Consider the following 13,314-nt stretch of genomic DNA (forward strand, 5'->3'; position numbering starts at 1 on the left):
GAAAAACTTTTTTTTCGTACATTATCTTGTTTGGCAAAAATGTCACCGATTTATAATCCAGAACCCCTAGGCATCTTGGAATTAACAAATTGTATTAACAGTTTGTAGTCATCTGGATTACAATCCAGCTCCCTAACTCCACGCCACACTAGGTTAATAATTTCTCTGAGCTCATCTCAGTTTCTTATCTGTAAAACGAACAGTTTGGACTAAGCAATCCTCAATGTACCTTTTCATTCGGACACCAAGATTGGGTGAGAGGGATTTAGAGAAACAGACTGGGAGTTTTAGGATTTAGGTCTTTGGGTTCTGGTGGGCGAGATGGTATTGGAGAAACTGTTCTCATGTTTGTGTTTCTAAAGTCGGAAGGATAAGTGATAGGGGTAAGAATGCCTGAAGGGTAAAAGTATGACAGCGACCGGCCGATCGGTCAACTCTCGGGATTTTTCTGGGACTGGCAGAGTATGCGGAGAGTTCGGTTGCCAGGCAACCGGTCCTCCTCTGGGTGGGTGGAGGACCCCAGTTGGAGGTGTCTAAGTCACTGCCTCTTACTTTAGCCACGGTTCCGTCTTCTAGAAAATTAATGAAATATGTAGCCTTTAAAAGTATACAATTTTTAAAGCCAAGGTTTGGCAGTCCTATAGCTGAGTTCTACTCGAGGTGGGTTTTCTTTTTCCTATTCTCAGGCGCGATGCAGGGCGCCTCTCTGGCAAGGCCCCTGCCCCCGCGCGTTGCTGGGCAGGGCTGGAGGCCGCCTGCTCCTCGCCCCCCGCCTTCCCTGAGTCGCGCCCTGGTGTTTCGCTGCCGGCTCTCTGCCGCCATGGGCTCGGAGATGGAGCCGCTGCTCCTGGCCTGGAGCTATTTTAGGCGCAGGAAGTTCCAGCTCTGCGCCGATCTGTGCACGCAGATGCTGGAGAAGTCCCCTTATGACCAGGTACAGGCCGGACCCCGTCAGACCTGTGGATCCCGGCAATAAGGCTGAGGGCTCTGGGGGATTCCCAGGTCCCTGGGAGGGGTCTCTAGGGAAGAAGGCGCAGGGCGAGATGGACCTTGTGGTCAGCACAGGCACCTGGAGCGAGACTCCCTGGAGCCTTGGCCGGTGGGTCCTTGCCCGCGGGACCCACGAGTGCTGTGCCACGACCGCCCCCTCCTCAAACTTCAGCAGCCCCTTTCCTTCAAACGTCGCTTAAAGGAACAATTTGGTGACGAACTTTGTTAGTTCCTTTATACTTGCATGTGGATGGACTCTTACGCTCGCTGCACGTACGGTATTGATTTCTAAAACCATTATGTATAAACATAAAGATCTGTAACTTCCCACTCCCGGTTGAAATAGCTGCCTTTTTTTCTTTTGGATCAAACGTGTAATCCTTCTGGTTCATCTTAAGACTGTTGTCCAAGCGTGGGGAGCCTTTGATGCTGGGGCTTGAGTGCAACTTGAGGCAAATAATGCAAATTAGAGGAATGAGAATCTAGGAGAGGAAAAGATACATTCATTATTAGGAGGGAGGGGTGGGAAAAAAGTTCCTGTAAAAGAAGGAAAGATGGCATTGATTATAGTAGTTTATTTAGGGTTTCTTAAATAAAGTGAGTGAAAAGCCTTGTATGCTAGGTGTAAGAGAGGTACAACTCTGGTGGTCAGGTCGATCATGGAAGAGACAAAAAAGGAGAAAAAGGGAGAGAAGAGCTCTGGTAGTTTGTCAGTACGTCTATTAAATGCAGAACGTACCCATGTCGTTATAGTTTCCCAGCTTTTCCTCTAGTGGTGTTGCCTTGGAGATGTTAGAAAAAAAAGGAAAATTGAGGGGGAGTTCCGTAAACTGAGGCGTGAAAACTGTCACTAGGCTCTGCCTTAGCGCCCAGCAAATGGATTGAGGATAACCTATTAAAGTGCATCTTTTGGCCTTCAGATAGATAGCACATCTCCCACAGAGCAATCTGTGTTAGTAGGAATGCTAAACTAGGTTGTGCTTGTGTTAGGTCACATTGGTTAATAGGACTGCATTTCCATACACAAGCACGCTTCCAAGTATGTTTCCTGGCATTGTAGTCCCACAAATGCTGCTTAAAAAAAAAAAAAAAAAAGGATTCCACCCTCAAATATGTTTGGGAACCACGACAAAATATGGACCCCTTTACATTTGTACAACCAAAGTTTGTTACAAACCAGTGATGTACCAGACATGGTTCTATTTTTCCATTGAGTTAGGATAGTTTCCATTCTGTGTTCCAAAGAACAACAGTCCCAAGAGTACTCAGTGAAAGAAAGTTTCCTCATTAAATGCATTTGGGAAATGTATATTCCCTACTTAGAGATTCGTACTAAAGGTTCTGAGGAGTTCTGCAGAAAGAAACTTTGCCTAATTTTGATGAATACAATAGTTCTGAAACTTATTTGATCACCGATTCCTTTTTTGGCAGTGGGCGAGGCTCAGATATCTGATGTTATCATCCTAGGGAGATGTTGTCACATTAGGAAATGTGTTATAGGCAAAGCAGCAGTGTTTTTATTAATGGTTAAAACCTTATTTAAACCATTTTTAACCATTGAAGTATAGTTAATTTACAATGTTGTGTTAGTTTCAGGTGTATACAGCGAAGCAATTCAGTTATACATACATATATTCTTTTTCAGGTTTTCTATTATAGGTTATTACAAGATATTGAATATAGTTCCCTGTGCTATACAGTAGGTCCTTGTTGGTTATCTATTTTATATATAGTAGTGTGTATATGTTAATCCCAAACTGCTGATCTATCCACCACCACCCCGCCCCGCACCCTGCTATCCCCTTTGGTAACCATAGTTTGTTTTCCGTGTCTCTAATCTTAATGACGTAATCATAGTGACATTCAGTACTGCAATTCAGGTTTAGTTTGTGCTAGACACTGTGATCAGGACTTTACAGTGTTCAGTGAACTTTTATTGAGTGCTTACTACTTGCCAGGGATAAATTCTATAAATTATGTGTATTCCTTTGCTTAGAATAACCTTGCAAAGTATGTAACAAAGATAATAGGTAACATTTATTGAGTATTTACTCTGTGTCAGGCTTGATTCAGAGGGTTTTATATGTTATCTCATTTAATCCTCAGCTATTTTAGGAAGTTGGTACTATTCCCCCCATTTTACAGATAGAGCACACTGAGGCACATGGTGAAGTAATTTGTCCAAAGGTACAAAGCTGGTAAGCCCATTCCCTTTGTCTATCCTGTGCTGCTTCTTTGGTGCTTATGTAGCCTAATTTTTCAAAACTCTGTGTTTCTGAACTTTTTCCAGTACATTTTCCCATTTGCTGTTCCTTTTTCAAGATTTTTAGCTAAATGGGAATTTGACATATCTGTGTACATGGATTAAAGGCTCTGAGAAGTCCTGAAGGAAGGTAACCTGCCTAATTTTGATTAAGGCAGTATTCTGAAACTTACTTGACCGCTGACTGATTCCTTTTTTGGGGGAGAGGTACAAATTTATCCTGGGGAGATGTCGTCACTTTGGGAACTGCATAGGCAAAGCATCAGCGTTTCTATTAATGGTTAAGAAGGAGCTGTAGCAGAGATCTTGACCCCTTTCCTTGTACCTAGGGAGAACAGGGTGAACAAATTAAGAACTTCGTTTAAAGTCTCCAAAATTAACAGCTAAACAAGTTAGTAACTTGGATCTTTTTGTTTGGCCTCTTATATAGTTCCCTTTAGGCCTTGCTGGCCCTCTTGGAAAATTAAGACTTGTTACAAGGAATGTTTAGTGGATCTGATTTTGGTAATGGTAGTGAAGAATAAAAGATACAAGATCATACTGGGAAATATTGCTGTTGTCATTGGTTAACCATCTGAGATGGTTAAGATCATTATGGCAACAGATCTTGTTAAATCCTGGCTTATTCCACTGTCCTATTTATTGTGGATTTGAAATAATACTTCATAATGTGATACATAATTAATTTTAATATCCTAGAAATGTTTTTAAAAATGTAATTCTTTGTTATTGTTTTATTGTTATAGGCAGGGGTTGATATGTTTAGCTCCTACAAGTATCAAAGGCTGCTGAGGAGAATGTACCAGATCTAGAAGAAACTTACGACATTTTTTCCCTTTCTAATCCTTTTTATTTGTTATGCTGAGATAGTTTCTTTAAGGAGGAACTATATATATTGTCAGAATGACGAGTAGCACTTCACCAGGAACGGAAGTTTTAACTTGATGTTATCTTACCACACTGGCCTTTGGATGCCTGGATAGGGCCTCTGAAAAGTTTACATGGTTCACTCCTATTAGTTATTCTTTGATCCAACCTTTAAACACTGCGCTTTTTCTCTGTATGCTTCTCTTAGCACCAATTTGTGCATTTTGTATCCAATTGTTATTTCATTTTGGAAACATTTTCCAGTATGATTTCCCCAAGCTTAGAGAAATCCTGCTTTTTTCTGAATTAATTAAAAAGAATTTAAATATTTATGTTAGGGTGCTGATGCATTTAATGAGGAGCTTTAGGAAGCTTTAGGAGGTTCCTTTGATTAAAAGCTTGAAAATTCTCATTCTTTCTCTTAGACTATGAGTCCAGGATGGCAGATCTGTATGGAATGGCACAGAATCTGGCACACAGGTGCCGTCATTATGTATTTTGCTGAATGAGTGCCTTGATCATATTCATATATGCATCTGCATGGTGTTATTTATGTGTGCCAGCTTCCCCTCTGTTTATGGAGATCACCCTAATTGCCTGGTGGTCTTTGCTTCTCCCTGCTCCCCCACCCTAATTCTCAGCACCATAGGTTCTTATATGTATTCACCTTTTCATACAAATGTAATTGCATTATGGACATTCTTAATTCATTTCTTACTTTGAGGGTCAGTTTTTTTTTTTTTAATCAGTTGAGCAAATTCTTCCTGGATCCCTCCAGGAGAGTATTTCTGAAGTCATTATCATCACTGGTATTTCTTCACAACGCTCTTGTTTCAGTGGAGGAAGTTAAATGGAGAGACTAGCAATCTATGAAAAGCTAACGGTAATATGATCAGTGCAGAGGCAGGTGGTCCTCAGCCCCTGCGGTTTCCCTGGCTTATCTTCATGTACCCCTTTAGCCTCATGGGCTTTTTTTTGAGGCTTCTACATTTTAAAGCAGAATATTTTTCCTCTGCAGCTTCTTGAATTACCATTCCTGTGCCACGCAACTGATTTTATTACAAATGAGTGACTTTGAAGCAGTGCCTGGACACATGGAAGAGAAAGGAAATTAAAATATTTCTCCTGAGTGCCAAATGGATTCATTTTTGCTCTTGCTTTTTTTTTTTCTAGAACAAAAATAGCTTTTGTTTTTTATGTTAATATTCACTTTGGGTTTTGCTTATCTTTCTCCCAGATGAGGAGAACCTCTCTAAAGTGATTTGCTATTTGCTAATCTTTTTATAAGCTGGTCCAGGGAGCTTCAAAAAGACATTTCGGTGGTGATACATTAACCTTTTGGAATGAAGCCCACCTCTAAGACTATTTCTTCTACATTTAGTTCTCCTTTAAGAGATACCATTTTGGTATAGTATCATCAAAAATATTTAACTAGTGCCTTTTATTTTCTATTAGGACATGTGGATTTTATTTAGTTTTGATTCTTGCCAAAGTCAGAGTAGTCAGGTTGGCCGGAGAGGTATGATATACTCTGGACCAGCTTGTTTCCTTAGAGTAAAACAATTTTATTTGGATATGGAAGGACTGAAGGGTAGGTTGAAGATAATAACATGATGTTTGGGATGGGTTCCTGAAAAAGATGGATTCTGAACTGCTTTTCCCAGATGCAGAATGGTGTGAAACAGAGGGCAGGGTCTGTAAGCATGAAGGACATTAAAGTTCTGATCAGTTAAGAATAAAGAAGGATAACTGGTTAATTCATTGTAGTTTGCCCATTTGACAAAAGACAGTAGGAACAATCAATTCATAGAGAAGTGTTGTCCTTTTTCAAAGTTTTCTCTAAATCGTGAGAAGTGGTTAAAAGTTATAAGACATAAAGGAGAGAAATGCAAAATGGCCTTCCATGCAGCAACGTGACCTAGAAGGAGTGCTTGCTTTTACAGCTCATGCCGGCCATCCTGATTAGTTGCTTAATCTGATTACTGGTCTTTGTGTTCCATATGTCAGATTCATGGCTTTAAAAGCAGCCCCGATTTTAGCTCCAGTATAATTCAACAGTTCATAAAACATAGAGGCAGTTTTTTGTTTTTTTTTTAAAAGTTCATATACTTTTCTTAATGGGGTAGATTTCTGATAGATTTTTAAATTGTTAAAATCTGTGATTCTGGGAGTGGGAGGGTTAGCTGTTTATCAGAATGGGGGTAATTCACATTTTTCTTCCCACCCCCAATCTCTGCTTATAATGAGAGATGTTGCAGAGAGGAGGGGGTTATTACTGTCAATGGTTTGAAGGTGCAGAAAAGGCTGAAATTCAGCAACGTGAACTGCTCTGCAGAGTACAGAATCAAAAGAATGCCTGGTAATAAGTCTCCATGGCCCCAATGAGGAAATAAATAAGATAATCATACAGAAAGATGTTTATTTGGCTTGGATCACCAGATCATTGTCTCAACCAACTACTAACATACAGCTCACTGGGGACCCCTGCTTCTCTACCTTTCATCTTACCTGCCTGGTAAGTCGTAAGTGCGAGCCTGCGGGGCAGGACGAGACACAGAGAGCATGAGGGCGTTTGCTGGTGAACAGAGCGCTCTGAGGCTGAGCTGCCGGGGTCAGTTTGGGCCACTGGAGGAATCTCCCTGCCCTTGGCCGACTAACAAGCATCCAGCGTTTACTTACTCTCCGTGGCTCTGTCTCCTTTAACTGGGTTCCTTTTCAAACGCTGTCTACAATCACCTCTGGTAAACTTTTTTACCTGTTTCTATATGGAACTTATCTTGTGTCTCTAACACTTTACCCTTCAATCCTGCCCGACTGTGCATCCAACTCATTAATTTTAATCTCCAAGGTGGACTGGCAAGAAAGAGCTTCTCTGTGTGACCTTGAGCAAATTACATGACATCTCTGAATTTGTTTCCTGATCTGTAAAATGGATAATAACACTTACCTGCCTCCCTGAAATGGTTGTTGTGGGACTCACATGAGATAATGGGGGGGTCATTTAGACACGTATACAAATAAATAGAAGAAAGAATAGAAGGGGTTATTTCTTCTGTCATCTCATTGCCTGTATCAGTGTATTTCTCTAAATATGGATGGTGGGATCTAGGAAATCTGTTCTTTTTCCAGCTCTTTCTTCTGCACACTGGCATTGAAAACCTCCAATTACTGTGTCTTCTTAGTTGCTGTTTTGTGTTCTGTTCAGCTGATTGCCAAGTATTCTCTAACTCCCACCCCCTAGGGCTCTCACTTTCTAGCTTAGTTTAGCCTTTTCCTCTCTTGTTGCTACTGTGTGTCATGCGAAAGAAATTACTTATCCTTGCTTGGTGACCAGATGGTTTACACATTGCTTGCACACATAATATATTCTTAAAAAAATATTTCGGGTATTTTTTTTTGGATTTTAGAGCTGTAGAAAGCAAGGAAAGCAAGGATTTTTTTTTCTTTCCTTTTTCTGTTTCTTAGTAGCTTTCCCAGTAAAACATGCTGCAGATTGACTGTTCAGAGGCTGCTGACTGTAGACGTGAAAGTGTAGATCTTTTATAAATAAATTTGTTATAAATCTGTTTTTTTAACCAATGCATTTCTATTTAATTTTGGACAGAAAAAAACCCTGAGTTTATCAGCACCTGGCCCTGATATATATTACGTAGTCTATTTACAAAAATTTCTCGGAAGACATTGCAGTCAGAATTAATTTCTTATCTTTAGCCACTGATCCCATTATGTTTATAGGGAATAGAAGGGTTTATAGTATGTGGATTTTCCTCCTCCTCCTCAAGTGATTAAAGTCTGAATGCTTTAACCACCATGAACTTGTTTTTGAATATAAAAATAGCTTCCTTGGTATAGTTATAAAATTATTTTTAATTCCTGAAATACTGTGAATTCATTAAATATGTAAAGATCTCTTCTCTGTGCTCTAAATGAGGGAAGAGTAATTAGAATTTTCTGATCATAGAAAATTTAGCACTCTTCAGTGGATAGGGTGTTACCTTTACAGAACTTGTGAGGGCACTTTTGGGGAAAGATTAAAGTTCATGTTTGGGTTTTTATTGAATGAGTTTGAGTCCACCTACAAATACTTGGTTGGTCATTAAGACTTTTAATTTTAGGAACTGTATTATCCTAAAAATGTTTACTACCTTCTTAATGCTTTCCAGGAACCAGATCCAGAATTGCCAGTGTCTCAGGTAAAGGTTTAGCTGCAACCTTTAGTTTAGAGAATAGTTTAATTACTATTGCTTAGTTGTTGCTATAGATTAGAAAATTAGCTGCCTATCTACTTGTGCTGTTATAAAATTAGCTATATCTACCAGGTATTCTGTACCTTCTTATAGAACTATAAACTATTATATTTCCAATACTTTGTGTCTATGGATGTAAAACTAGGGCACTCTACTCATTAAGACTTGTAGCTTAAATAGAAATGACCAATATTGACCTAGAAGATGAGAAAAATAAAGGCGGAGGCAAGGGGAGTCAGAGGCTTAGAAAGGGAGCCAAGATGTCAGGAGTGTCTGAAAAGATTGTGATGGATTGGATCATACGTCTTGAGTAAAGAGTAGGCCGACTCTGCTTGGGAAGGTCTTGTTTTTAGAGAGAGGTGCCTGCCACTGTGAGGAAGAAGAGACTTGGCCAGACAGCCACATCTACCAAATGAACTTTGTTAGAAATGGGAGGTGGCCAGAGAGACCTGCTAACTGAATGAGACAGTAGATGAGTGGGAAGGGAACCCAGGAAGAGGAGGTCTGTTTAGGGGGCCTCCTGGCCAGTGAAGCTTTTAGCCCAAGAGGGTTTCCAGTAAGTCTGGGAATAAGGAGAAGGAGTGAGAGAGCTGTAAATCAGAGAACTTAAATATTGCCAGGGGTTTGCCCTGCCAAGCAAGAGTGAATTTTAAGTGTTTTTTAGATAAATAAACAATTTGAACCTCATGGGGTTTACATGCGTAATTATCAAACCTTTTAGAAGAAAGTAGTATACAAAATACTCTGATGGAGGCCTGTGTAGTTTCAAGCAAACATGGAAAATAGGTTAAAATGTAGTACTGTGTTCTTTAAAAGGATGACATTTGTCATTGGAATGTTCATAATCATGATTTCCAAATTGATAGAGGGTGCAAAACTATTTTTTGTATAATACATGTACAAGTCATAAGAATCACCTAAGCTATAAATAAAGTAAGTAATGTGCCTTTTGTTTTCAGTAATTTTGGAAGATTTTGATTAAAGTTAAAATTAAATTAAAACATCAATAATTTGCATTGTTGGTATGGTTTGAAAACTTTCAATGGTATTTGAAGGTTTCAAACCAGCATAGGGACTTCATGAAGGACCTGTATTTGATATTTCCTGCTCTGTTACTCTAGACTTAATTGGATAGTGATCTAAAAGAATCAGAAGGGAACAAGGCTGACTGGATTCTTTTGAGCTCACTATTCACACTTTTTGCCTTTCCTCTTTTGCAGGTTTTTATCACTTCAAAATAAATGAGGCTTTACAATAACAATTCAACATTTTGTGCCTAAATTTTCATTTTCATAGAGTAGGCAGAGTGTCAAATGTTACTGATTCTCATGATGTCTAAATCAGGTTAGACAGACTGTTCTTTTGGTAGCTTTATTCTAAGAATATCTTAGTAAAATTGTTTCTTACATGCCTTAAAAGGCCTTACATCGCCTTGCAGTCTGTATTAAGAGGAACAAAACAGCGTAAACCTGTTTTACTCAGTCAGTAGAGTTTTAACCGTTTCATTTGTCTATTTTTATCACTAAAATTGGATTAACCTCAGAAGGTAGTACAGGTAAGTCAGTATTTTCCTGATGTTAGCTGGTAGATAGTTGCCTCAAGAGTAATGTCCTATAGACTAACTCAGCAGGTAAATGAGATGGGATTATGTTTCGCAGATAAAAAAGGAAATAATTGATGTGATGATTACTCATTTAGATTGGGAGAATCTATGCTTTTCCCTTAAAAAAAAATTCCTAAGCATCTATTATTTTTATCGATTTTACAGGACTTCCAATACGTAGGTATTCAAATTTATCTACATAAACCGCATGACCCTGTCATTTATTAACAACTTAAGTATTTCTGATAAAAACCAATTTATAGTTTTATTCAGATTCAAGTGGCAGTGTAGGGTTACCAATTTGCTTTGTTATGCATTTTATTTTATTTTTTAAAATTTTTATTGGAGTATAGTTGATTTACAATATTGTATGCATTTTATTTTAATCACTGATTAGTTTTGAACTTAAAAAAAATTTAAACAGGCAAAGGAATTTAGGGCTGTAAAACATACTTGGCTTGCCTCCAAAATAAAATGTTTTCATTAAAATTCCAAGAATTGTTCCTGTTGCCCAGAGCAGTTCTTTGAATACAATCTGATGTTTAATCAAGCAGTGATACATGATTTTCAAGGTCATTTTTTGTTAGGATAGAAGGAGGAAAGTCAGGAAAATTAATATTCTCAAATACTGATGAAATTTAAAATTAAGTAATGGTGCAAGTAGATCTTATTGCAGATTTTTAAATATCAGAAATTCACATCATTATTTCTACTTCTTAATAATGAGGTTTTAGAAACTGAAACAAATATAGATTTACCTTTTCGAAAAAGTGAATTCTTATGGAATAAAATTTTTTAAAAAAAGATCTTCCTATTTGGCTTCTGAAGCATATATTCATTTGGTTGGGAGGGAATAGTGGATTTACTTTCCTATGTTCTGCTTAGCCTGATGTAAAATAATTTGCACCTTCTTAATATTTGAGGGGTTAGTAGAAGGATAGGAGTCAAGAAGCATGATGGATTGGACTATGAGATAACAGAATGAGTATGAAAATAGTTTAAAAAATATGTGCATGGATAATTAATATCCAACTGTGTAAATGATACTGTAATAATAAAAACTTGACTTTTAGAGAGTCAATTTAACTAGGACTCCAAATCATACTCCTGAAGCTTTATTAGCTCCTCATCATGGCATACAGGTGGCCTACAGGATCCCTCATTGGCCTCTGCCTTTTTCTCCAGCTTCTTCTCAAGCAGCTTCTCCTCAGCTGAACCTGATTCTTCTACCACACTCTTGTTTCTCCAAATGAGCCCTCAAGCTGGCCTTCCTTTGCCCTATGCGCTCTACCTGGCGCGCGCTCTCCTGTCTTGGCCGTGGGGCAAACTCTCCTCCTTTACCTTTTCTTCCACCCCAAGGCAGCTGCGTGCCTTTCTTTGTCCTTCTATAGCATGTTCCAGGTTTTCGTTTTTACACTTTCCCCGTAACACTGAAATTCTTATGAGCTAGAACTTGGGCTGTGACTTACTCACCTCTGTTCCCAGGACCCGGCATGCAGTAGGTGCTCCCTGGGAATATGGGAATGAACTAGTGAAGCCCACATCCTGCTTTACTGTGTGAACAGAAAATGCTGCAGTCCTTCCTCCTGTCCACCAGGGGTGCTGAGCAAAGAATATGCCCTTTTGAAAAATTAAAGCCATCAGATACTTGCAGGGCAATAGGAACTGTGAGGACTTAAGATAAATCAGGATTACTTATTGCCATCTTTAAAGTTAAATTAAACCATTAGTCCAAGCCAGTGACGAGTGATGACTTCCTTGACCCCTGAGAATGGCTGTATCGATCTGGTAACTTTCCTAATCTTTGGTGGCTCCCACAGTTAGATGCAGTTCCAATTGGAACTGACTTTTTTAACAAACAAATTAGTTCTTTGGGTCCATATTCTGCTCATTCAATTGTGTTAAATTTACACATAACGTTTGAAATATTTTATTCTAAGTTATCTGATAAGAATCCAGTAAACCTCAACCAGAAAAGTACAAGACAAACCCCCAATAATCTAATCAAATGTAATTTCACTTGAGGAACCTAAATATATTGTGAAGACAGCCTTCTTTTTTTTTTTTTTTCCTGTGGTAGGCTGTCTCTTGTGATGACAAGCTCTGTGGACAGCTGATGTTATTATATATTTTTTTCATTTCAACATTTTTTTTAAATTTATTTTTTTATACAGCAGGTTCTTATTAGTTATCCATTTTATACACATTAGTTGTATGTATGTCAATCCCAATCTCCCAGTTCGTCCCACCACCACCCCCCCTCACCCCCACCCCCACTCCCCCCGCCACTTTCCCCTCATACGTTTGTTATCTACATCTGTGTCTCTATTTCTGCCCTGCACATTCAATCCCCTCTTGGCATCTGCTTCTGGGAGGACCTGGACTCACACAGGGGAGACAATACCTCATGGTGAGGACCAAAGGCAACAATGTAATTTCCTTTTGTTCCCATTAAAAGGAAAGCATGAAGACTTTTAAAAATTCTTTTCCTTTAAAAATTTTTAAAAATATACATTCCAATTACTTTAGCCCACAAAAGGATCTCTGCCTTCTAATTCTTGTAAAACCATTTTCCATGTAGCACATTTGTCACATATCATGCATTGCTTTGCCTTGTTATTTAATCCAGTAGGTGATATGTTCAGGAAAATTAGGATTCATGTTTTCATCTTCTCGCATTTCCTTCTCAGAACCTAGCCCAGTGCTACATAAGTAGGAGGTGCTCAATAAATACACGCTGATGATTCAGTGCATTTCGATATCCTTATGTGAGGACTCTCTGGTCCTCTTGCAGCCTCCATCTGTTCCTCCCTCGGTCCCTTGCCTTCATGCAGCATGCTTCACAGTCAGATTCCTAGTATGATGAGGCCTAACCCCTTTCCAGATTTCCCTTGCTACTGCTCCCCCTGTAGTACAGAGTCGGTCCTACACTGCTGCCTCAAGGGTTGCCTTCTCCCCAAGTCTGCCACAGGACACCAAGCTTTATTGCTCTCTGCTTCTATTGAAGCAGAAAGGTAAACTTTTCTGATAAAGCAGTTTTAAATATTTAACAAGGTATTGAACTGTGCACACCTTTACGTCTAATTTCGCAGGGTAAAGCAAAGCTGATAAGATATTTTCTAGGCTCCTTAATTACCTTTCCATTTTTTCCCCCACTTTCTAGCAGGTTTTCTACTGGCTAGATCACAAAGCAACCAAGATTGTGTTGATTAGTTATTGGGAAGTGGGAAAAATTGATCTTAGTTCAAGTCAACATTTTTGGAATATCTATTGTGTACACAAACCGTAGGTGTTATGGAAAATTCAAAAGTGAACAAGGTAAAAAAGCTTGTGTTCTGGGGGAA

The 13,314-nt window shown here is 38.9% G+C and overlaps 1 protein-coding gene across 4 annotated transcripts in view; it reads left to right on the forward strand.

Annotated features, from left to right (window-relative positions):
* Positions 1-750: 750 nt before the first annotated feature.
* TTC8 (tetratricopeptide repeat domain 8) overlaps positions 751-13,314 on the forward strand; it is a 48,027-nt gene continuing 35,463 nt past the window's right edge. For 3 of the 4 annotated variants that reach the window (XM_059914800.1, XM_059914796.1, XM_059914799.1), the window contains exon 1: positions 751-934. In XM_059914800.1, coding sequence (XP_059770783.1) covers positions 821-934 — 114 coding nt within the window. In that variant the 5' untranslated portion in view covers positions 751-820. Of the gene's footprint in view, positions 935-986; positions 1,269-13,314 lie in introns of those variants that run through there. The other variant, XM_059914798.1, reaches the window with a different exon arrangement.

The sequence above is a fragment of the Balaenoptera ricei genome, chromosome 2 (genome assembly GCF_028023285.1).
Source record: "Balaenoptera ricei isolate mBalRic1 chromosome 2, mBalRic1.hap2, whole genome shotgun sequence".
Lineage (NCBI taxonomy): Eukaryota > Metazoa > Chordata > Mammalia > Artiodactyla > Balaenopteridae > Balaenoptera > Balaenoptera ricei.